Source organism: Argiope bruennichi, chromosome 11 (genome assembly GCF_947563725.1).
Source record: "Argiope bruennichi chromosome 11, qqArgBrue1.1, whole genome shotgun sequence".
Lineage (NCBI taxonomy): Eukaryota > Metazoa > Arthropoda > Arachnida > Araneae > Araneidae > Argiope > Argiope bruennichi.
This window is the reverse complement of record NC_079161.1, coordinates 40,470,226-40,497,402: the sequence shown is the minus strand read 5'-3', so window position 1 is coordinate 40,497,402 and position 27,177 is coordinate 40,470,226. Positions and strand designations below refer to the sequence as shown.

Here is a 27,177-nt window from a genome sequence, read left to right as displayed (position 1 = left end):
AAAAGCACAAGAGATGCGTTCATGAAAAGTTGGAGATCACATCTTAAAATAAAGAATTACTCATTCTTTCCAAGATTTTTTTTTCTCTTTATAACGAATAATTATATGACAAAATAAGACAAATTTTTCTCAAAATGATAAAGCAAACAATTGTTATAGAACAAAAGAATTGGAATTACGGGTGGAGATAAAAGAAACTATTATCACTATTAGAATAACAGGAACTAAAATAAATGCCAACTGCATTAAATATAGCAGGTTTACAATTTGGAACTTGACATAATTAGTTTGGTGGCTGTTATTGTAAAAAAAAAGTGACATCCTTCAGAATATTTATGTTTGGTAATAGCTATAAACAAAAGCATTATAATCATTAAAATTTTAAAAATTAATGTATTTATAACAATAGTGAAATATTTATTTCATTGAATAATGCTAAACAAATGATGAAGCATCAATGGGAAATGTTAAAAGCATTTTATTAAAATTAAAACAAAAATAATTTCTGAAGTAGAAATTTATATTATACGGTAAAACGATAATAATAAATGTTCAAAATATATTTGTTCTGTTTTATATCTGCTTTAAAGTTATGTTAAGAATGGTCATTAGAATCTCAGGCATCTTTCTCAAATACAGTAAAAATATCTAAATCGCAGTAATTCCACACTGACAATAAATCTTTGGGGAAACTGAGACTCAAAACAATGATTTCTAATCAGAATTTTGAAACTACAATGATGCCAGCTAATGAAATGCTCATAGACAAAGATATAAAGCATTTTTCCAGTTGTGAAACAGATTTTAATCTTTTTGTAGCAAAAATCAAGTAGTAATGAACAGACAAGTTTAAATTAATAAATGTCAAGTCTATAACATAATGTTATTTTTTATAAAACTAGTTAATATTAGCATTCTGAAGTTGAAATGTTAATTTCAGATTAAAAAAGTAACAGGTTCATTGCACTGTATAAGCAAGCATGATTGATGTTAAACATATAATCACCAAATATCCTCTATTTGGTGAGAACCAAATATCCTCTATTTGGTGAGAAAGTTCTGAGGTGAGATGTTGGCTCAGGTGATATTCTCTTCACATGATCACAAATCAAAATTAGAGACTGTCTTAAAATAGATTACTTGCAGCTTAAAAATAGGATATTCAACAAACTAAATCATATAATACATTAAATCAAAGCAAATAAGATATGAAAAAAGGAATAACACTTGGTTATTTCTGAAATGAATCACATACTCAAAATCATAAAGTGGACAACTGAATGAAACAGACTATGATTTGTTACTGCCCTCTAATAATATTTAGAAAATCTCATTACAATTTCAAAAATTATGTATATTTGATTTAAAAATTGGAGCATTTTGTTTGCTATGTTTATATTTTATATTATGTTTATATTATATTATATTCAATATATATTTGTATATTATAAGAAAAAAATTTATAAAAATCTTTTCACTAAATTATACTTTAAAGGAAATGAAATTATACTTTAAAAGGAAATTATACTTTTGATTAGTAAAGACTTACCTGTATCATTCCACATGTTTGGAATGCTGTAAATACTAACATAAAAGAAAATCCTAAAGCAAGCACATTGCAGAACATTTTATCAAACGTTTTTGATATCGGCATGTTGTAGCAGAGTTAACAGAACACTGACAAAATTAAATGAAACTATAACGTGTTTACGACCTGAAATTAAAATGTGTTACAAAAAAGTAAAGAAGGTAAAACGCGGCGTCTTAAACTAGTTCATGAGATCTGTAAATCACACACGACGCGCAAACACCTCCAAGGAAAGAAATTCAAAACTGGGAGAAAGAAAAGATAAAAATTAAATATATATATAGGTCATCACAGACAAGAGCAGAAAACACAAACAAAAACCTGGAGATTGTCAGTTTAGTGCTGCCACCTCTTTGACAAAAGTTTTTATTTTTTTTATAACAGACGATAATTATCAATCAACAAAATTCAAAAGCTTGATCGCAAGATTTGAAAATGTTAAATAGTATATTTCATTATAAAGATTTTATAAGAGTCACTTAGAATTTCAAAGGTCTATTCTTTATTTAAAAAATTAAATGACTGATATCAATTTTAAATTCATGCACAGAAGCAGAACAATTACATTTCATTTCGAGTTTGTTGATAAACAACAGAAGATGGAGGAGGATTTTGAATCCTGAGAAATTTTTAGTTTCGGATTTTGGAAGTAATCAAAGATATTTTTTTAAATCAAAGATTTCAAGATTTTTATATTTTAATTTATAAAGATATAATATAAATTTTAATCTTTAGTTTGATTTAATTAAAATAAACTTAACGAATCATGAAATTTTTTACATACGATATTTTTACATCTTTCTAATCTTTTTTCGACCGGATTAGAATTTATCTTGTTATTCTGATTTTTTAAAAACAATTATTTTTAACTTAATATCTATAACTTTGCAGAGTTGATTGTTACCTTTTTTCTTTTTCAGTATTTATATTTTAAAAGGTACTGTAAAATGTTTTGATGTGGTGAGATTATCACCTTGAATTGATAAATACTAGTTGCAAATATAGATTCATATTATTTTCAGTATTTAGATTTTATTTCTATAGATTCGGTGTTTTTATAAGTTTTTTTTTTTTTTCTTTTCTTCTACTACATAGGTTTCTCTTATAGTAAGCTGGAGTGCTCTGATTCCTAAGATAAAAAACTATGCAATAAATTATAATTCAAGGTATGTTTAAATTTTGAAGTTGGATATTCAAAATTATTGTGTGGAAATATAAACCATCAAGTTTGAATATTTAAATGTAAAGTATTCTGGAATATTTCTTTTTCTTTTAACTATTTGGAATATATTATTGCATTGTTTTTTAATGTGTCTCAATTCTTTTCTGAATTAATGAAATTTTTGTACAGTATTGATGTGCATGATCATGTAGCATAATTGGTTGTTTATATTAATTAGGGTCAAGTTGAAATAAGTTATATTCATCTACCATTTTTATTTGTTCTATTCTGTTAGTTTTCTATTGAATGATTTTGTGCAAGTTTACCAGTTGTGAACTGAATGTTAAAATCATTTCCTGTGATCTACCTTAAATTTAGTGAAATTCAACAGTACATTAAAAAATATACTGTTTAGCTTTGTGTAGATTAAAAAGTTAATCGTGATAACTCTCATCTCCAATCTTCAGAATGAATTAAAAATAACTTTAATTGTATCTAAGTGGGAGGATTACTATTTAGCATCAATTTTGCAATTTAATGATTGCTAATCTATTGAAATTTTTTATAAATAACATTTTTGCAATTATCTTTTAAAAATTTGATGTGCATGCTCATTATTTATTCTGTTATTAACAGAAGCATAACTGTGTTATGGAAAAAGATCAATAAAGAAAGCAAATTTCTTTGATATTGGGAAACTTCATTGCAGTTATAATTTTTTTTAAGGTAGCAATCACTTTTGTTTAATGACATTCGCTTTTTGTTTTATGTAAATCTATGAAATCTATAATGAGCAGAGACATATTTATATAAATGGTGCCCTAGGCAAATTTATGGCAAAACAGCTGTGTATTTCCTGTGTTCTATCATATGCCCCTTCTTCTCTTTTTGAAAATACTAGAATCTTAATGTTCTCCTTTTCCCCAAATGAAAAACATTATGTTGGATGAGATATGAAATTAAAGCTATATAATTATACATGAAACATTTTTAATTAGAAACAGCAGGTGATCAATGTGCATCTAAATTATTCAAATAGATTGATTAAATTATTTACAAAAATGAAATAATATGGAAATTATTAAGGAAATTGTTAAAAAAAATCTGTGTAAGGTATTTAAAACTATACTTTAAAGTGTAATGATTGATAATTCAAAATGTAAATTACATATGAGGTTTTCAAAGAAGCTCCCAAGACCATCATCTCCTAGAACCCTTCCCCCTAAATAAGTTTATTCTGCTCTTGATGAAGTCAAGGGAATGTATAATGATTTTATATCTTTCCAATAAATAAAAATTTTCGCTGAAATAACTTTATAGATTTCTCATTCAAATCCTTTGCAAGTGATTTAAAGTATTAATATATCAAATATTTCCTGGGAAGCTTAGTAAAAATTCATAAAAAAAAAACTATTGAAATGACTAAAATTAAAAAAAAAAAAAAAAAAAAAAAAAAACGTTAGTGAAACATGTTATTTTGATGCCTTTTAAATGAAAGAGCTGCCCATATTTAATACACAGTGGTGACCAAAATTGTGGACGCTTTTGAAAATCTTTATGTTTTCTAACTTTGTATGCTTATAGAAAATGTTACATTCCACAAAATGCAAACTATTATATATCATTTTAAAGAGAATTTAAGGCATATTTCAATACAAAAAGCAAAATTCAAATATTTTCAATACAAATAAAGTTATTCTTACTTTAATGTGAATAACAAACACAGTGATGAAGTGGATTGTAATTTCTAACTTTTCGCTCGGTATATAAGTCTTATGTCAACTACAAAATATTTTTCATAATTTATGTAACATCTCAAAGAATAATTCAACAAAAATTTCTCAGATTCAGCATAAAATTCAGTTTTTAGTTTTGCTTTCAAAAGGATTGAAATGATATCAATAATAATATTTTGTTCGGCCTATAAATATATTTCAAAAATTATGAAGTCTAAATTTAATGCAGTAAGGTATATTCTGAGAAATATTCTGGACACACCAAATTTTAAATAAATGTTTCGGTTTTCCACGATCAACTAAGACTTATTTTTGTAGTTTTGAATGTTAAAAATTTAGAAAAACTGAACATTTTCATAATCTTAGGCCAATTAATCTTGAGAAACCTGTGCGCTGATTGGCGTATTTTCTTTGAAACAATCGATGAAAAATCTAAAATTATCCTTTTTTTTTTTTTTTTTTTAATTGAATAGTGATATTCAGATTTTCATAAATCAGTCAGTTTAAGTGATTGATTTAGCTGATTGGAAATTAACTCTTTTTATTTAAAATATTAGTGTTTCAAGAACATTTTGTTAATCGTGATTTTCACAGCAGAAGCTTTATGTAAAATCAAAAATTCGTTATTTATTAGAGCATTTATTGAATCAAGTTACATAAAATATAATCATTTTCCATTTAGACCATTTTAGCAGATCTGTGTCTTACTAAAGGTTTACAAATTAGCTTTGTGGTCCTGATTTGAATGGATATCCTGTTCATATTAAGCAAAACTTGCCTTAAAATAAAACTGATTTATTGGATTAATAATATAGAGAGTGTAAAAGATCATAAAATAATTTTTCTTGAATTTATTTTTTAGAAAAAGTAATATTTCATATTTGTTTCATTTCCTACAAACAGGTGCCGAAAATTATATTTTTGCAGATTTCATTTCCAAAAAGATTTAATTTATTTTTTATTGGAGCTTTAATCAATGTGATGGCAACACTTTGAAAAAAGCTAATTTTTTCCTGTATTTTTTCCCATGAATGCGAAACGTGCTCGTGTAGCTTAAATTTTATTTTTATTTTGTACGAAAAAATTGTTGAAAAATATAGTTAAAATATTTATTTAGAGATTCATTAAAAATAGAAATTTAATTTTAATATTAAAACATTGGTATCATTTAAGAGAAAAATTTTTGACCTTAACTTTATGTAAAAATCTTTTTTGTGCGGAAATATTTTCGGAAGTTATAGCAGAAACACGCCAAAATTTCGCTTAATTTTTAAATAAATAAAATTATAATTAAAAATTCGAAAAAATAACCCCCATGTGCACATTCCCGGCCTCCAAGGTATACACGTCCCAAATTTGGTAGCTGTAGGTTGAATGGTCTGGCCTGTAGAGCACCAACACACACACACACACACATTGAGCTTTATTATAAGTATAGATTATGCCATCCTAAAATTCAAAAACTCATTTTCTCAATGATATATTTAGTTGTGCAATATCCTCTGTTTTTAACTAATTAAAATATTTAGATGTAATTTGCAATAATACTTTTCATTGTTGGAATTTAATTCAGATCTATTTCTTTGTCGTATCACAGTTTTAAATAATTTTTTTTTGGGGGGGGGGTTCAAAAAAGATTATTATACCTCTGATAACTTTTTTTTGTTAGAGAATTATTGTACTTTATTCTTCAATAATGAGAAGTAAGTAACTGATTTTATAGCTTATGGATATTAGATTTTCTCTTATTCTGCCTGGTCTTAAGCATAAGGTCATTTTTATTTCAGGATTAGATTTATCAAATCATATACAATCAATATCACAATATTTACTGTATATGAATTATTTAAGAGATTTTCATAACTTCTAAAGCTATCGATATTTTTTTTATTGTGCATTTCATAAGCAAGTGACAATATTCCTTATTTTAAGAGTTAAATTATCTACAGTTACTAATTATTGTTATCCATTTAAATGATATAATTAGATTAAATATGTAATTTCTAATCATTTAATTAAAGTGATTGTTAAAATGGCTTTTAGAATTTTCTTCTGCAATTTAATATTTTTAGATGTCTTAAGCTTATGGATGCAACAAACTATTTTCTATATATGTTATTGCAATCATCTGATCTATAAATATAAATGTGTTTTGTTTGTTTGAAATTGAACTGAATGATTATTTGTTTGATTTGCTTTATGTAATTCCACACTTCTAGATAGAAATTTGGTTGAAATTTAGTTCCAATATTCCTTGATCCCTAGAAGGATTAAATAATATAAAATTTAATAATAACTAATTAAAAAAATTTCCAAGCTTTCCTAAAGAGGGTAAAATGGAAGTAAAATGTTTAATCAATTTTCCACCATAATATTTGGAACACTGCGCAAAATTTATTTTAAAATCATCTTTTTTTTTTTACAGAACTTTAATGACACCAATTTCATTTTTGAGCAATTATTCTGCTATTTTAATCAATTTTTAAAGTTAGTTTAAATAAGATTTGTAGCAATTCCTTTTTTTTTTTCCGTTTACTTATTAAACTTTTTTCATTGTTAATCAAATCTATCTGTTTTTATTGTATAAAATTTACTTCTTTCAATGTGTCGATGCAGTAATTTACCTTTTAATACCGTCTTTTGTTGTTTTATCCAAATTTGTCTCATATTTTAGCTCTTAAATTTATAATTTGCTTAGTTGGCAAATCATTTGTTTTTTAATGACTGTCTTTTTAATTTGAACTTGCAGTAACATATTTAATATCTTGCTTATTGAAAATACCAACTTATACTTCATTTAACCTTATTACTCACAGGCTACTTTTGGTAACCAGTTTATTTGCTAAGATTAATGCTTATGAAAATTTTCAATTAAGTATTTTATGTAACTTGATCTCTTAATAATTTTTATAGCAAAATATTTTTAAGCTTCAAATTTTGATAGTTAATTAACTCATATTATTATAGAAGCTTTATGCTATTCTGTTAATTGTATTATGTCTCTCCTTGATATTCTGCAAAATATGAAGTCCCATAAAATTAGATCTCTTATTTGAAACAGGAATGATTAAACTTCAATCGATATATAAACTTTTTTTAAAACTTTAAATCAAACATGTTTTTTTAAAAAAAATGTGAGTACAGAAAACATAATCATTCTGCACTGAAATCTTACGTGGATTACAGAATATTTTTTTTTTTTTTATAAATTATGCACTATCTCAAAAAAGTATTCAATTCAATTTTTTTTTATTCATCATAAAATTCAAATTTTAATTTTACTTTTTGAAGGATGTGGCATAAATGATATATTTTTTTTTTTGTTTCAGTCTATAAATGTACTTCTGAAAAAATTATGTTTATGCAGTCTTTTGATCCTAAGGAATCATATTCAGTAAAATATTCTTGACACTTCAACATTTTCAGTCAGAAAGTGTTTCTTTTTTCTGTAACCAAATCTAACTGAATATGAAGCTTTGATTATCACCAATTTAATAAAATCAACAACTACATTATTTTAGAACAATTAGCTTTGGTGAAACCTTGGATGTTGATTGATGTAACGTCTTTGATACAGTGAATTGAGTGATCTAAAATCCGGCATTTTTATGAATAGTAATATTCAAGTTTTCATAATTCTCTCAGTTTTAATAGCAATAAAGTTGACCTTTTAAGAATATTTTTCTAAATATAATTCATTAGACCGAAAAGTCTTATGAAAATCATAATTCATCAAAACATTTATTGACTCAAAAGGCATAAAATGCTATTCGTTACTTCATTTAGATCATTTTCCAATCAAATGTTTATACCTATTGATTGATTGATTGAAATATGATTAAAACAGAAGTTTTAGCAAAAAAGACTGTTATTTCCTAATGCCATAGGCGTATGTTCTGGTCCACGAATGTGGGCGTGGGTTCGAATTCCACTTCTGACAGCGTTTATTTTGGCTTATGATGATTGTATTTGCTACTCTTGATAACAGATTATGAAACAGATTGCCAAAGGCGTACGCTCAATAAATATCAAATGACTTCAAAGGTTCTAAAAACATCGGAAGGTACCACTTATTACAGATAGCTTTTTACTTTATCGTATACGTAGTATTGAGAAAGTAGAGTAATCATCAAAAATCTCGAACGCGAGATTTTGACGGATCTCCACGTTTCAGACCTCCTTGAGTTCGAAAAACACATTTTTGAGAAATGCCCGTCTGTCTATCTGTCTGTGACAAAGATAACTCAAAAACGACTTGAGATAGATTGTTGAAATATGGTATACCATCTTTACACAAAATTTGGACATTTCTATCAATTTGTGAGTAAAATCTGTTCAGAGGAAGTCTATCTGTTTGGCAGTTGCAGTATACCACGATAATTAGAAAAGCTAGATATATAAAATTCGGTACACAGATCTAATATCTATAATGTAGACATCTATAAAATTTTTAACCAAATCCAACTATGGGTTGAATGTTTAATAGTCTGTGCTTTTAGAAACATATAAACGCAATAACGCAAAGACGCGATGATTTAAATATATCAAATTTGGTGTGGAATTTGTGACTACAAGTATTTTGTATAAAATTTTTGATTCGATCAGTTGAAGAAAACATCTCTAAAACACAAATTCGGTTTTTAAATACTATTAACCGTATGTCAGGGATTAATTGCCAAATAACTCGCCAAGGTTGACAGGTAGGTTCTGTAAAATGCTAAATTCACATCAAAAGTCAATGTTTAGTAACTGTTGTACGGCAATGCGATGCAAATCATTCTCTGGCATTATAAGTTTAATAAAGAATGTATGAGAATATTTTGGAGAGAGAACTCCCGTTAGTTGAATAAAAGCTAAAAAAAAAATTAAAAGTTTGCACAAATGTTTGACCTATGAATTGCGTATTTGGAACAGTATATGATAATATGCTGGATGCTATTTTCAAAATTGCGAAATTGGTACGACCGGAGTGCATGGCGCAATTTTCAAAAACCGCCAACTTGCCAACAACGGTCTTGCGCAGTGTTTTGCAAAATGTTCAAAGCGATGGAGCAGATGTCCAATCATAGCGCATAATAAAGGCGAAAGTTAATAGGTTTGCCAGTCTGGAGATTGTCAGCTTTGGCGTGTTATCGCAACTTGGCGAAGAAGGGGGTTAAACTCGGTTCACCCGCAAAATTGTCAGTGAGGATTATTGTATAGACAAATCTAATCAACAGAGTCAGAATAATAATCACCAGGATTAAAAGCCTTGCAATTATGATATCATCTCTTCTATTTTTGAGCCAAAGAGTAAGAGATAACATAGCACGAATATCGCCAATAGATTCTTGCTATTTACTATTTTGAAAAATATTATTTGCTTTTTTGAAGAGATGTTTCCTAATAATGAGAAATTACATCTTCAAAAACAATCTGCTCTAGAAATGTACAGTGGCTCCCAAAATTGAGTATACACTATACTCTTTCTTCTTTAATTTTATTCTTTTTCAACTTAACATTCCTATTTATGGCTAATATTTATAAAAACGACAAAATATACATTAGCAAAAGTATTAGGCTAAAAAACAAAACGGAGGAATCAATAATATTTTTATTACAGTAATTTTTATGTCAAAGTTTCAAATTCCAAAGCCACAAAATTGAGTATACATCTAGCAAAATCTGTCAACAAAAAGAGAAAAAGATAAATTAATATTTTGTTGCATATCCTTTTGCATTTAGAACAGCTTTGTAAATGGTGTGGCATTGAGTTGACAAGAGTTTGAGTTGTTTGGCCAGATATTTTCGACCATTTTCCTTCTAATACTCTTTTTAAGTGTTCCTTGCCCATAATATCGTGTTTTTGAACTGATTTTCCTAATTGCGCCCACAAATTTTCAATCACATTGAGATCTGGAGATTGAGGAGGGGTGTGCAATTGCATTTTATAATTATACAACAACCATAACTTAACTATTTTAGCTATATATTTTAGGTCATTATTTTGTTGAAACAGAAAACTTGACCCTAAACCCAAATTCTGGGCACTTTGTTTTAAATTGTTCTTCAACATATCCAAATATTTAATTTTGTCCATCATTCCATCAATGAAAACTAAATTCCCCACTCCTTTTGCAGACATACGGCCCCATACAAGAAGTGAACTATCTCCATGCTTGACAGAAGGATTGGTGCTTTTAGGAAGAAGTTCAGAATCGGGCTTTCTCCAAACATAACATCGACCATCACTACCAAAAACATTGAACTGACTTTCGTCACTGAATATTACTTGATTCCAGAAGTCAGGGGGCTTTGAAATATGACTTTTAGCAAATGAAATTCTTCTCTATCGATTTACTTTGGAAATGAATGGTTTTGTTCTGGCTACGCGACCATTATAATTTGCTTTTTGGATTACTCTTCGAATTGTTTCTGCAGAAACACACTTTCCAATTGTTCTTGAAGTAGATGTAGCAATTTTTGTAGCACTCACCTTAGGATTGTTTCTTACCTCTCGAATAACTCTTTTCTTGGTCGTGGCACTACGAATTTCTTTTCTTCCTCTTCTAAGTTTATTAGCAATTTGTCCATACATTTTGTACTTCTGGATAATTTTTTGAACGCATCCGTGACTGCTTTGAATTTCCCTTGCAATTTCTCATAGATATGTACCATCTTCAGACAATCGAATAACAAGTTTCCGAATTTCAACATTTGTTTCATTTCTGGAGCTCATTATGATAACCAAAATGTTTGTTTTCACTTTTAAATCAATGACTGTCAATTAAAGCAACAAAACTATTTTGCTTATTCTTTTGAAAATAAATAATGGTAGTCAAGTCGCATATTTTATAAGGTGTATACTCAATTTTGTGACTTTGGAATTTGCAACTTTGACATAAAAATTACTGTAATAAAAATATTATTGATTCCTAAGTTTTGTTTTTTAGCCTAATATTTTTATTAATGTATATTTTGCCGTTCTTATAAATATTAGCCATAAATAGGAATGTTAAGATCAAAAAGAATAAAATTAAAGAAGAAAGAGGATAGTGTATACTCAATTTTGGGAGCCACTGTATATAACTTCGAGATCGTTTTTGCGAGTGAGTCTGCCTGTTCATTCGATATCAGTGTATCATTCGATACTGGACTCCTATTTTGAAGTTCACATCAAGCATATTTTTGAATTAATTTTTTTCTGGTGTAGAATTTTGTCGGTTAAATTATAGATGACCTTTGCAAATTTGAATGTTAAACATTTTAAAACACGAAGGACCGAATAGCTGTCTGTCAACAAAAATGAAGTTTTCCCCCTTACTGAAAGTTTATCTGGAGCTTGACAAATTGCCATGTCTTCCACTGTAAAAATGAAGTTGATGGCTTCAATTCTATAAATGCTATAATAATTACTATAGAACTGGGAGATTGTGATTTAAATTTATATGTGGCGATGGTATTATGAAAGCTGCCTAAGGGAAATAGCTGTCCCTTTAGTGCTTTCGAAATTTAAAAAATATATATATTCTCAACGGAAATATATTTATCCTAACTTATTCCATCTTAGAATTCAACTACAAACTACAATAAATAAAATACGGCAACTAAAAAAGAATTAACCTAACGTTGCCATTCTAGAAATAAATAAATAAATAAAAATAAAAATAGATTTGCATCAGGTATAGAGGTCTTAAAATTCTTTCCATACAGTTTCATCAAAGCGATCCTTGGTTGATGAATTTTATTCTGGAAAATAAACTCTTATAGATGAATTTCATAAAAGTTCTTTCAAGAGATGGTGGGATCAAGAAAAGTAATAATGTGGTCTATAGAAGAATCCAGATTAGTAAATACATTTTCAGACCAAACTTCGTCTTTTTTAAAAATTTAGCTAATTAGCTGCTAGGATTGCAATTTTGATGATAAATACATGAATGAATGCTGTGGCAAGTTATCTGAAAAATAACTATGCAGCTCATCTCTTAATTTTTTCCCCGACGACCCTGTCTTACGATTTTTATTAGAACAATATTTCGGGTCCATTTAGACAACCCAAAAACAATTCTGAGAGCCATGGTTTGTACAAAGTTGCAGGCTTTGTATTGAGTTTCAGAAAACTTTTTAGCAATTGAACAGTTGTAATAATAATAAAAAAAAAAGATATTTAAACTTAGTAATTAATCAGTATTAGTAGTACTGATACTTTTCTTTGTTATGTTCACAAGATTCTATGTTCTGGGGCTATGTATTTTGTATGTGTCGCGTACGCGATTTGATTTAAATAACTCAACTTAACGATTTCTTGAAAAATCGCAAACGATAATTGAAAGAATTTTTTTTCTTGACTTTTTTAAATATTAGTTGCATTAAAATTCTTCTCTTACAGCTGTGGACGTTATTTTTTGATAATCGAATTTGTCTAATACTATATCAATTTTACGAATTAAAAGAATCTGATGTTCCAGCATTTTGGTAATTAGAGAAGTTTTATTTATAGTATTTTGTCAATACTAAATGCTGATACAAGAGTATGCAATAGATTTTAAAACGTTAATTTTCCTGTTGGCTTTAGATGGAATACTTTTTTTAAAAAATTCCATTTTGGTTTGTTTTGGAAAAATTGATACCTAAAAATGTAATAGATTTTTTTTCTAAGAGAGAGGAAAGTTTACTATATGTAATTCGAGAATTCGGCTGCTATTTCTTTTTAGATTAGTTGAATGTAGAGTACTTTTCTAGAAAAATTAATTCCTCCAGAGAGGATTATGCAATTATTTTTTTGTTATTTCTGATATCTTCCGAAATCCTACGTGTCAATGTATTGAGATTAATTTTTGTAGCTAAAACTTTTGCAAATTGGTTCATAGTCCGATTCCAACCTATTGTTTTTGTTATGTGAGAATTTTGGCCATTTGATAATGACGGGACAACGATCGCTTTCAAAAACCGAATCCCAAACATAGCAGTCAACTATATGAGAAATAGATGCAGAATAAATTGAGCGATTTAGATAGTTAAGCTGATCTAATACAAGTGGCATAGGTAGAAATCGAATTGGACTGGATTCGAACAAAATTAGAATTTTGTAACAGTTCAACAAAATCATTATTTAGAGGAAGACATTTTTTTTTTTTTTTGATCCGCAATGAGGGTGATAAAGATTAAAATAACCGAAAATGAAAACAGGTATGGAAAAAGAACAATTTTTTTTTTTTTTTTTTTTTCATTCTTTAGATACTGAGTCCTTCGTCAGCATATAAATTAATAATAATAAAATTTAAACCTATAAAAAATTTTAAATGCGAGAATTTCCTGTTTAGTGGTTGTACTTAATATTAACCATTTAGAAAGTATTTGTTGGAACGTGATTAAGAGGACATCCTGCATATAGACACATATATAAACATATTTTAGCAGATACGTGGCCAAAGAGAAGAAACTTTCGAAATTTAAAAATTTTGTTTTATTTCATCATGGGAGGCATATTATCTGCAAGAAGCGATGATAAAACTGACGCCCGTTTACATCGCGATACAAGCGCAAAAAAGACCAAAATTTTTCCCTTCAGTGATTTTACCGTGAGATTTTGATAGGGATTTCTTTGACACGTGTTGATTTAGGATAAAGAAATTGAATTATCTTTAAAGAATGTGCTAAGCGTTAAGGATTTTTATCTCGTCACTCGCAGCATGAGAACCTGCTGAATTCATCAATTTTACAGAGCGCGTTTGGAATTTTAAATAAAAAGTGGAATTGGATCAGGAAATTTCAGAATGAAATTAGCATGAATTGATTTTAAATAAAAATTAGGAAATTAATTAATTTTTTTAAGTTAGACAAATGTCATTATATATATACATAAAGCCATGTTTGCCCTAAATATAATACAACTATTAAATTAATAGTTTAAATATTTTAAAAGTTCACAGAAACATTTTTGTTGCTAACATTTTTCTAGAAAATATCATGGTTCATGTTTATTTCATTTCTTACAGATACCTGATGAAAATTACACTTTTTTAAGTTTAGCTTGGAGTAAGAATTGACTTAGTCTTTAAATTTGAGCTTTTATCAACGCAGTGGCCGTGCGTTGATAAAATCAAAATGATGAATGTAAAGTGCTCGTGCTGGTTACATTTTATTTTTTGTGGAGTAAATTGTTAAAAAATATACTTAAAATATTTTTTTGGACATTTGATTAGAAAATGAAAAAAAATTTTATATTAAAAACTAATAACATTGAAAAAAATATATTTTAATATTAAAGAAAAGTAAAATTCATTATTTCTCAAGAATATGTTCAAAGATCATTGCGGAAAAACGTGAAATATTCACTTAATTTTTAATTAATTAAAATTTTAAAAAACGTAACATTTCCGTCCACCCAAGTTACATGTGTTTTTGTGTTTCTAAACGAATTTATTAGCTCTGGGCCAAACGGTTTATCTTATAGATCGCCAATGCTCACACATGCATTTTTATTATAAATAATGATAAGGGTTATTCAAAAGGAGGAACCGATTTAAAATTTTTATTTCTATCGAACAGTGACAGATAGACACATAATCATTTGTTTGTGGAAAGTTCAGAGTTCATTTTATTCATTCAATATGAGTTTCATTTGTCGAAACGGAAGTATGTTTCAAAAATTGAGAATGTAAAATCGAAATTCAATTTCTTGCTTCACAACTGGTTTAGACTGGTAATTGGTTCCTGGTTATTGAACTCATTGTTGTAACAATTTAATCTCGCAGACCTAATAGAGAGTGAGCTTGGTTTTAAGCACACACCATAACTTAGATTTCGAAATCCTAAGTTCTGTGCTTCCTGTATTTGCGGATTTTCTATGGTTAAATTCGAAATCTGTTCGGAAATGTTCAACATTTTCATCTGACGTGCGAGGACAGCTAACGTATTTCCCTTTGTATATGAAACCATTTTCTACGAATTCCCTTTACCAATTATAAATTTATTTATGACGAGATGGCTCTTTGTTGAATTACAACCAAATGAACATTCTTATGTAACTATTGATTTACTCTTTGCTTGTTGCATCACACGAAAAGTTTATCAATTCCTCGCTAATTTTCATTTTCTTGTAAGCAAACAATAGCGCCACCTTTACTGGGATTATCTGAATGGAAAATAAATAAACAATTTAGTATTTGGTGACATACCCTGTATGCCTGTATCGATAGTAGTTCACATATAGATATTTCTATGAATTAAAGTAACCCGTAATATTATTCTGAAATCTTTTATCTATACTTATAATAAAGCTCAATGTGTGTGTGTGTGTGTTGGCGCTCTACAGGCCAGGTCATTTGACATACAGCTACCAAATTTGGTACATGCATACCTTAGAGGTCGGGAATGTGCACCTGGGGTCCCTTTTTTTGAAATTTTAATTATTAATTAAAAACTAACTTTCCCGCCAAAAAAAATCTTCTATTTTCCCCACCGCCAAATGAGTACAGCTTTATTTTTTTTTCTCCCAATAGTAAAGAGGCTAGGGTTAACATTTTTCGGTGGATTATTTTAAACGATTCTGTTTATTTTCTTAATGTTTTATGCATTTAAAATTAAACATTGTTAATTAATCCATGTTTCAGATTCATTCTGAAGTACTTTTGAATTAAAATAACTCAGAATAAAGGACATTAAAAATGTATTATCTGCATAGCGGTACCCCAACTGGCGTAGAAAAATTCACGCATTTGCGGTAGCGTAACTGGCGAAGAAAATTCACGCATGCGCATTGCGTTGCCATGACAACCATTATCAACGGATGATTTAAATTATTTTAGGTTAGTTGCATGCTTTTGTAAGTAAATTGTATTTATGTTAGTTATATATTTTTTGTATATGCTTTTAGTTTTAAGTACATCGTTTTTTAAGTAGTTTTTTAAACCTGTTTTCGACCGATTATTTTAAACGATTCATTTTATTTTCTTAGTGTTTCATGCATTTAAAATGAAACATTGTTAATGAATCGATCTGTTCATGAAGAATCTGAGAAAATTTTGTTGACAAATTCTTGAGATATTACATAAATTAAGAAAGATATTCTTTAGGGACCATAAAGTTTAAACGCTCAGTGACTCTATTATCAGTAATCATATTATTAAAAAATGCTTTGTTTCAGTAAAAAATATTATTATATTAATTGCAGATTAATCATTTACACTTTAATTTAAAGCATAATTTCTACGAGGGGTAACAGAAAATTAGATAGATACATATCAGGCTATGACTGAAGGCCCTTATAATATTATGAGTGAATTATATGACTATCAAAATTTGAAGTTTTAAAATATTTTGCCGAAGAATCTATTAAAGTTGGAATTGCGTAAAATATTTAATGGTACGACCGGAGTTTAACCTCCTGCTTGGAGCAATTTTTAAAAATCGCCAACAACGACCTTGCGAAATGTTCAAAAGCAAAGGAGCAGATGTTCAATTATAGTGCATAATAAAGATTGCCAGCTTTGGAGCGTTATCGCAACTTGGCGAAGAAAGGGGTTAAACTCCGGTTCAACCTATTTAATTATTAAAATTTAAACGAACATTAAGATTGGCGAACCGGCTGGTCGCCAAAGGCGGCTAGTTTATAATAAAGATGAATATATTTGTGTGTGTTGGTGCTTTACAGGCTAGATCGTTTGACATAAGCTATCAAATTTGCCAAATATATGCTTTAGAGGGTGGGAATGTGCATCGTGGTCCGATTATTGAATTTTAAATAATTAAAAATTAATCTAAATTTCTGCGATAATTGCCGAAAATATTATAGTAAAAAAAAATATTTTTACATTATCTTAAAATAAAAAAATAAAATAAAATATTTTTTTAAAAATTGTCTTTTTAATGATACAAATTTTTTCATAATTGATTTCATTTCAAATTAAAAAAGTAATTTACATATATTTTCCAATGATATATTTCATATAAAATAAAAATAAAAGCTAACTTGAACGAGTTCGTCACGCATATATGGGAAAAATTAGCTTTCATCAACGTGTTGAAATCACTTTTAAGTTCGAATTACAAGATTAAGGTAACGCTCACTATAAATTAAACCTAAAATAGTGTAATTTTTAACATGTGTCTGTAATAAATGAAATAAACACAGAACATGGTATTTTCCAGAAAAATAAATGAAAGAAAGAGATTTATGTGAACTTTTAAAGTATCTGTATTATTTATTCAATAATTATGTAGCATTTAAGGCAAACATGATTTATATATATTCAAGATATCCACTCTAATCTAATTCCAACTGCTAATTTCTAAATTGTTAACATTAGGTACTTACATTTAATAGGAAAAATGGTCTAAATGATGAAAAAAAAATAATATTTTATATAGTTTTAGTGAATAAAGAATTATGAATTTTAAATTTATATACAGACCTCCCTTCTTTTGAGTTAGGTTCAGTAAAATATTCTTGTTACTCAAAATTTTTTAAAAGCAGCTGGGTTAATCTTCCGAAAGCTTTCTCTCATACTCTCTAATAAATTTGTCGTGTTAGAGAACGCCTTACATGGCACTGGTGTATAACAATTTATGAATATTTACTTCTGGCTTGAATTTAGCATTTTTACTGAATCTATCGTGTCATCCGTGGCGAGTTTAAGCCCTGGCATGCTGTTACTAGTATCCAAAAATCAAATTTGAGTTTTAGACGCGTTTCTCCCATTCGATTGAAATGAAAATCTGATACAAAACTGCTCTTGAAGTCACCAAATCCTGCACCAAATTTTATATATTTAAGGCATTGCGTTTTCGAATTATCGCGTTTAAGTGTTTCTTAATGTATTAAGCGACAGACGATCAACTCTTTGTCTGATTTGGCTCAAAATTTGACATGTGTCTATTCTATGGATCTTACACCTGTGTACCGAATCTTATCTATCTAGCTGTCTTCGTCTTGCAGTTATCGTATTAACTTATAGTTGTACAGCAGGACAAACGTACTTCCTCTGAACAGATTGTACTCAAAATTTGATAGAAATCTGCAAATTTGTTGAAAAGCCCGTACACCAAATTTCAACCATCTAGCTCAAATCGTTTTTGAGTTATCTTTGTCACAGACAAACGGACATTTTCCAATAATGTGTTTTTCGTTCATTCTAAAACGTGGAGATTCCAAATTACTGAATGTACGATTTTAATCTGCAATAAATTCAGAGAAAAACTTTACATTAGTTTTTAAGTTTTAAAGACTAAGAGCTATAAAAAGTACTACTTTTTTCTTTATATAATTATTCATTTTCCGACAGGTAATTTATAATTAATTGTAGAAATATTAACTAATTCTAATTTATTCCACAATTTTCCACCTCCTGGTTATCGCGTCCCCTGCCTGTTCCACTCTAGTTGTGCCATCGATAAAGAGAAAATTCTTTTATTTGGTGAAACATTTGACCTAAAGAGATTATAACCACCATACTTCAAAATCTCTGATTCTGAAAAACTATTTGTGGATTACATTGATCTGTGTGTGAACGCTGTATTTAACCCTGGAGTTGTCTCCCCGAAACTTTCTCGCATGCTCTCTAATAAACTTAGTAGTTTAATAGTTACGAAATATTAACATTTGACGTAAATTTAGCATTTTGACTGAATCTGACCTGTCATTCTTGGCGAGTTATTTGGCGATTAATCATTGACTTGCGTTAATAGTATCTGAAAATTGGACTTTTGGGCACACTTTTCACAACCTATTGCAACAAAAATTTCACATAAAACTACATTTAGTCAAAAAAAATCCCACATCAAATTTGATGTATTTAAATCTATGATTTTTTTTTTAATTATCGCATTTACTTATTTCTGAAAATACAGACCGACAGACAAAAACCCATAGTTGTATTTGGCTCAAAATTTGAGAAGTTTGATCCATTGGATCAGCCTTTGTTGGGCATTATAGGGATACAGTCTCTTATACAGAGAAAGAAACAAAAAAGGCCAAATTTCAATAATATATTAGAAAGTTAAGAACATATACTGATATATATTTTTCTATAAATACTGATCTATATTTTAGTTTCTGATATATATATATATATATATATATATATATATATATATATATATATATATATATATATATATATATATATATATATATATATATATATATAATGGTATTTTAATTCTAATTTCAATTTAATTAATTTTTAAGATTTTATCTTAATGTAGCCCATAGTAACTTCATTCTGAAAATATTCTCTTATTTCGTGATCCAATTCCACGTTCGGTTTAATTAATTCCTCTGTAAAACTAATGCGCCATCAGTACTACGTATCAAATGAAAGTGATACTTCCGTTGCTCTTTTCAAAGGTCAACATATGTATTCCATCGGCACGTGGCCGGAAATCCTATGTTATATAAGACTAGTGATCATTTGTTTCTCGCGTTTTCTTACTTTTGCTTTTGTGCCGCGCTGTGGCGGACGTGCCTTGTCCGCGCCTCTGCTTGTAAATAATTTTGCTTTTCCGGAATAGAGAATAAAACTAAATTAAAAATACAACGTCTTGTGTATGTCTTCAAACCTGACTTCTGCTTCAATCAAAATATGTTACATATATAATAGATATTGATTTATATTTCCTCGGGAATTTTAGAACTCAACAAGCAAAACTTTTTAATAAAGGTGATAGATGTCAGTGTAAAACCACAGTGGCAACATTTGATCAATTCATAAAACCAGCGGGACTGGTCTTCCCAAAACATTCTCGCATATTCTCTATTAAATTTGTCATGTGAGAGAACGCCTTGCATGGCACTGGCGTACAGTAATTACAAAATAATAACTTTTGACGTGAATTTAGCATTTTTATTGAATATATCATGTAATAATTGGCGAATTTTTTGGGCTATTAATCCCTGGCATGCATTTAATAGTATCCGAAAATCGAATTTGTGTTTTAAGCGCGTTGTTCTTAACTTATTGAAACAAAAATTTGACACAAAACTGCATTTGTAGTCACAAATTTTCTTGCCAAATTTGATGTATTTAAATCCCTGATATTTTGAATTATCGCGTTTACTTATTTCTGAAAATACAGACCGACAGACAACAACCCATAGTTAGGTTTGGTTCAAAATTTGACAGCTTTCAATACTATAGATGCTGAATTTGTGTACCGACTCTTATCTATCTAGCTCTCTTCATTTAGTAGTTATCGTGTTAACTTATATTCAAACAGCCGGGAAGACGGACGTCGTCTGAACAGATTTTACTCAAAATTTAATAGAAATCTACAATTTTAGTGGTAAGACCGTATACCAAATGTCAACCATTTAGCTCAAATTATTTTTGAACTATCTTTGTCACAGACATTTTCCAAAAATGTGTTTTCTGAACTCGGGCATTTCTAAGCACATAGAGATTCATGAAAATCTCGAGTTCGAATTTTTGAATAATTATTATATTTTCTGGATGCTACATATACGAGAAAGTAAAAATGTGAATTTTGGCAGAAGAAAGGAAGTAAATGGTCAATTAACTGGGAAAACCAACCAACCAATTAAAGATTTATTGAAACCTGAGATTGTGATATCTTTGGTTAAAGAAATAATTTTTACACTTATCTTTTTGAAACTTGATTGAAATTTTTTATCAACCCAAAATTTAGAAAAAGGTTATTTACCTTCAATATAAAGTGAAATCTTTACTTTTAAGATATTACCAATAGAGCTGAAGACCTGTTGTCGAATGGAAAGGCCAAAATAGATCTTCCTAAAGAGATTCTTCGACTTTGTGTTTATCCAGAAGGCCTTAAAGTAAAGGAGTTTGTAGCCGATTGTGATGCGCGGTAATAGAACCTGGGACCTTGTGGTTTGCAGCCCAGTAACATGACCACGATACAAAAGCAATTGCTCGGGTAGCGTAGCTGTTTACTGGCTTATAAGCTTTCACCACAAGTTCATTAATTGTCTGTAACTGATTATTTTGATACCTACGGGTTCTATTCCACCTTAGTATTTGGCTGGGGCTGTTTTATGACAGCCTACATTCCCTATTAGCATTACATATATATTGCACGATATCTCCACGATGCTGTTCGATATTTCAAATACTGTCCAATATGACAAACTTTATGGGCACTAAAGAATATCTTTCCTAATTTATGTAATATTTCAAGAATTTGTCAACAAAATATTATCAGATTCATCATGACCAGAACGATTAATTAACAATAATTAATTTTAAATGCATCAAACACTAAGAAAATAAAACGAATCGTTTAAAATAATCGGTTGAAAACATGTTAAAAAAAACTATTTAAAAAACGATGTACTTAAAACTATAAACATATACAAAAAATATATAACTAACATAAATACAATTTAATTACAAAAACATGCAACTAACTTGAAAATAATTTAAATCATCCGTTGATAATGGTTGTCATGGCAACAATCAGAACGCAATGCGCATGCGTGAATTTTCAACGCCAGTTATGGTAACGCAAATGCGTGAGTTTTTCTACGCCAGTTGGGGTAACGCTATGCAGATTAGAAATTTTAAATTTCCTTTATTCTGTTTTATTTTAATTCAAAAGTACTTAAGAATGAATCTGAAAGATCGATTAATTAACAAAGTTTAATTTTAAATGCATCAAACATTAAGAAAATAAATAGAATCGTTTCAAATAATCAGCCGAAAAATCTTAAGCCTAGCCTCATGACTGTTGGGAAAAAAAAAAAAAATGAAGTCGTACTCATTTGGCGGTTGGGAAAATGAAAAGATTTTTTTTGGCGGGAAAGCTAGTTTTTAATTAATAATTAAAATTCTAATTAAAAATTCAAAAAAAGGGCTATCGTATCTTTTAAGTTAGATCAAACTGCACACGGTGTGCAAATTTGATTAAAATCGGTTAAGTAGTTTAGGAGTCCATCGCGGACAAACAACGTGACACGTAATTTATATATATTAAGATATACATATTTTCTCTATGAACACAAAGAATTGTTTTTATTAAAGCATTATTTTCAGCAAAAAAAAGTGTAAAGTTTTTTTGTTTTTTTTTCTCTTTTAGAGCCATGACTTCCATCAAGGAATTCGAATTTAAATACGGCAGTGGGGAGAAGGAGCGATCCGTAATGTTGCAAGTACCCATTCCATTATCTGTTGGCATTCCAGAGTTAGGATCTCGTCTTTTGTCACAAAATAAAATTCCTTTTTTTGTTAAAGAGGGTAAGATTTATAATTTTATGTTGATTTTAATCATGTGAACATTCTGCATATTTCTAAGATAAAATTTAAAGTCAGTTAATGAAATTTAAGTTCATGAAAGTAAATTGTAACGTTTGAATCCCCACCTTCTCTCTGAAGGGGGAAAAAATAGTTTTAAGTTTAAAAAAAAATGCTTAAAATCTCCAATTATGGAGGGAAAAAAACCCCCATAATTGTTCTATCTTTTAAGAAATATTTTACTTGTTCTAAATATTTTGCATTGATGCTTTTAAGTTTAATAGCATTGTGGCGGATTGGTATGAGCGAGGATAGAACCTGGGGCATTGTGGTTTGCAGCCCAGTAACATGACCACGATACAAAAGCAATTGCTCGGGTAGCGTAGCTATTAGTTGGCTTATAAGCCATTCACTACAGCATAATGGTTGAATGATAAGAAATATCAAAACAGTCTGGATAAAATTTTAATCACTGGGTTGCTGTAGATAATCATATGGTAACTACAAACCATTTGAAATGGACTCCATAATTAGCTTCTCATGGCCTGATAAGGTGGTATGCTCCATCCTTGAGTATGAGGTCATCAATCAATCGGACCATCTTTCAGGAAAACTGAGAATTTGCATCTATTTTAAGCTTTGTTCCCAAAGTCCGTGTGTGCCTTGAGTCCAAAGTATTTTGCCCTCCTTCGCCTCGTTTGTGACAAACTGTAGGTAGGCCAGGAGTTACCTACAGTTTGCAGGAAACTCCTGACCAACGTCCACAGGCGAGAGTGGTCCTACAATGAGTCAGATGGCAGATTTACGACCATATCTGTAAATTGTCCGTCGTAACGGGGCTTTAGGTAGTTTCTCATTTTTCTGCTTGAACCCTCCACTGCCAAGAGGAAGATAGTTGCTTAAATTTAAATATGTTAACTTTCTGTAAAATTGTATTTACTAAAGTGAGATCATAAAAATTACAAGGTTTAATGCGAGAAAGATTTTTGCAAACTGTAAAATGAAATGAAAAATTTAAAGAAGAATTCTGTTAAAATTCTTCTTTTAGTTAAATCAAGTCAGGTGTATGAGCAAAAACCGATGCATTCTATAAATGCTACCAAATCATGTTATCAAAAGTTTTTAGTTCAAGAACAATCTTTTCTTTAGAATGCACTGTAATATGTAAGTTGAAAATCACTAATTTTAATGACAAAATCACAAATTTTACAGTTTTGGTTTAGTTTAATTTGTAAGAACTAAATGGTAAAACACTTTTGAAAGTATTATGTTAATAAAATATTTAATTTGCGAAGGCAAAATGAAATTCGATAAATAATTCATTAGCTTTATTGTCTGTCATAATATGTATATATTTACCTATTGTACTTTATATGCATACAAGAAATACATAAGCGAAAATTCGTTTTGTTATTTTCGTAGAAAAATGTTTTGAAATAGAAAATCCTGTTTTCAAATCATTAAGTGATGCATAAGTTCCTTGGTTAGTTTAGAAGTATAAAATTATATTCTCTTGCTTATATTTATAAGCTTATCTTTTTATTTATGATGAATTTGATTTGGATGTGTGATTATTAATACAACAGGCTCAATAATATTGCTTTTTTGTTATTAAAAACATTAGGATAAATAAGTTTAATATTCATGAAATTGGATGGAAATTTTTTGCAAATTTCATTGAATATTTTTCTTTTTAGATGCGAAGAAAAATATTGACAAAAATATTGTATATGATAAATAAATAATTGTTAATTAAGATTTATTTATTATGCCGGGTTACCGAATTCCATAGTTGTAATGCATACAAACCAGCACTTCTTTTTAAAAGTAAAGAATTAATTTTTATTTTTCCATGTATGAATATATTTGCTTAGGAGTTACTATATTTCTTTGTGTAGTAATTTTAAATTATTATTAAAGAACGTTGATCATAGTGTTCTGTATAATTCTTTACACAGTGCTTTACTGGCTACAATTATCTGTTTAAATTTCTTAATTAGACTTTAGGCATTTTAATCCAATAGTTTTGTAATAAATTTATTATTAAGATGCATATATATATATATATATATATATATATATATATATATATATATATATAATTGATTTGCTTTTATTTTAGATTTGTATAAGAATTTAGAAACTTTCACACAACAAGAAACTACCAAGTATTATGATGAGCTAGATTCCCAAGCTATTCAAAAGTTAAAAAATGCTAAAGAAGAAGAAATAGATGAATTGGTGCAAAGGTGGACCAAAGCTTTTAAAGAAGTTAGTAAATATTTCTTTTTATTGATTTGAAATAATTAATATACATTATCATTTGAAGACTTATTGAGTTGTCTTAATTAATATAAAAAAATAATAAAGTAGAAAATTTTTCGAAAATTGTTGTTTTGTTGAAAGAATGGATATAAATTTCATTCTTGGACATCTTTTTTGTGTATTTTGAAAACTGAAAAGGGATTTATATTGTTTATCAAGAACTATTACATTCCATATTTACTACACTTACACAGGCATCCACGCATGAACACACACACACACATACATGCACACAAACACACAGAGAGAAACACATACGCTCACACATGCATTCACTGGCTTCCATAAATTACAATAAAATCTTATTATTAAAAGTAGTAAAAAAATAAATCAAAGTTTTCTGTTTTAATTCTTTACACAGTGCTTTACTGGCAGTCTTATCTAATTCTGTTACTAATTTCTGTCTTATCTAAATTACTTAGTTACTTACTGCTTGTTTGGAATGGATAGATTCTCTTTAACAAGGTCTAATCATTATGAATTATCTGAAAATCTACTGAACACATACATATATTATCTTCCCAGGAATAAGAAGAGAAAGTTCCACTTTGTTTTTGAAATCATTTGAATGTTTCAAATTTATAAAACCTATTAAAAGCATCAAAATTTTTAATCATTGATTTTTTTAAAATTTCTAATAATAATGAAGATGAATATGTTTCTATGTGTATGTATCGCCTTTTACAAGTCAGTCCTTTTCTTGTGCCGTATCAAATTTTAAAAAATGGAAATGCGCACTTTGGTGCGATTTTTTTTGCAATTTTAATTAAGATTTTTAATTAAAAACTAAGCTAAACTGTTTCATGTTTCCAAGATAACTTCCAAAAATATTAATTTAGAAAAATGATTTATACATCATTTCAAAATTGAAATATGATCTTTTTCATTACATAAAGTAAAGAATCATGCATATTTTTCCTGGTATTTTTGGTAATTTTTAAAAAATATTTCTGCCTAATTTCCAACAATACATTACATTAATGACCTGAGATTCAAACTGTTTTCATTGTTTTTTTAAATATTCAATTGTGCAATTTTCTTCTATTGTTTAAAGTTAAAGACAAAAGATTATGCTTAATATTTGTCATTTACATTTATATATATATATATATATATATATATATATATATATATTATAAGACAGTTTAAATAACACAGTTTTAATGTCTGACTATTTGATGGAATCATGGACATGAAATTTAATTTGGATTATTTGAAAAAAAAAATAATCTTGCATACTGACTTAAGTAAATAAACAAGGTTAATATATTGCTATTTTAATACACAGTATCATTTTTCATTTGTGCTTTTTAAGAAATCTTAGGAATTGTGAAATCTTAAAGAAGAGAGGGGTGCAAATTACAAGAAATTATTAATATAATTTATATTTAATTTGAGGGACTAAAAAAAGGCTTTGTAAATAAAAAGTAATCATTAAACACAGGAATGGGAAAAGGAGATCATATTGTATTTACATTATTTCATTTAGCTTAGATCTATAATCTTTTAATTTATTTTTCCTATTCAAAGCCAGATATTCATATTTATCTGGAAAAATTCCAAATATTGATTTGAAGCCGATATTTATTTTATTATAATTATTTACTATTAATGTTCAACATCTTTAAGTGGTTAATTTGCAATTTCACTGAAAGCATTTACATTTGATATATTTTAAGGAGCACATAAAGTTTGCAAAAGTTGAAGACCCATCAGAAAATATTACTTTTCCTGAGATGTATCATAAATTGATTCATTCCCCAGCGCTGGAAACATTGTTAAATTTAGAACATTCCTATGCCTTGGCTGTTGGAGAATTGGTCCAGCAAAGAGATCAAGCTTTGCAAGATATGCAGCAGAGGTAATATATACATATACTAGAAAGTTTCAATCTAGATGTCACCTTAATTTCTTTTTTCAGCCTATTCAATGTGCTTTGATTAAATTTTATTTGTAAAAAACCTATAATCTTTTTTTCTACAAATTATTCAAAGGTAATGTAATTAAAATTTATGACTTACATTAACTTATAATGTAGAAAGTTCATAAGAATTGCAATTAAAAAAAAAAGGTTTTTTTAAAAAAGTTACATTTTGCAAGATAGATGCAGTAATTTTTTAAAAATTCAAAGAATAACAAATTTAGAGACTAAAATCAGTAAAACATAAAAGCCATTAA

At 28.3% G+C, this 27,177-nt stretch overlaps 2 protein-coding genes across 3 annotated transcripts in view; one reads left to right on the top strand and one right to left on the bottom strand.

Moving 5' to 3' along the window:
- The window catches only part of LOC129957004 (UNC93-like protein MFSD11), a 30,986-nt gene extending 29,083 nt beyond the window's left edge, over positions 1–1,903 (bottom strand). Inside the window, exon 1 of the mRNA XM_056069103.1 lies at positions 1,550–1,903. Within this exon, the coding sequence (XP_055925078.1) occupies positions 1,550–1,654 (105 nt within the window). The 5' untranslated portion in view covers positions 1,655–1,903. The remainder of the gene's footprint in view (positions 1–1,549) is intronic.
- Positions 1,904–2,141: 238 nt separating this feature from the next.
- The window catches only part of LOC129956971 (protein C12orf4 homolog), a 41,853-nt gene continuing 16,817 nt past the window's right edge, over positions 2,142–27,177 (top strand). The window contains exons 1-5 of one of the 2 annotated variants that reach the window (XM_056069045.1): positions 2,142–2,237; positions 2,684–2,754; positions 22,520–22,677; positions 24,797–24,945; positions 26,679–26,860. In XM_056069045.1, coding sequence (XP_055925020.1) covers positions 22,524–22,677; positions 24,797–24,945; positions 26,679–26,860 — 485 coding nt within the window. In that variant the 5' untranslated portion in view covers positions 2,142–2,237; positions 2,684–2,754; positions 22,520–22,523. The remainder of the gene's footprint in view (positions 2,238–2,683; positions 2,755–22,519; positions 22,678–24,796; positions 24,946–26,678; positions 26,861–27,177) is intronic. The other variant, XM_056069046.1, reaches the window with a different exon arrangement.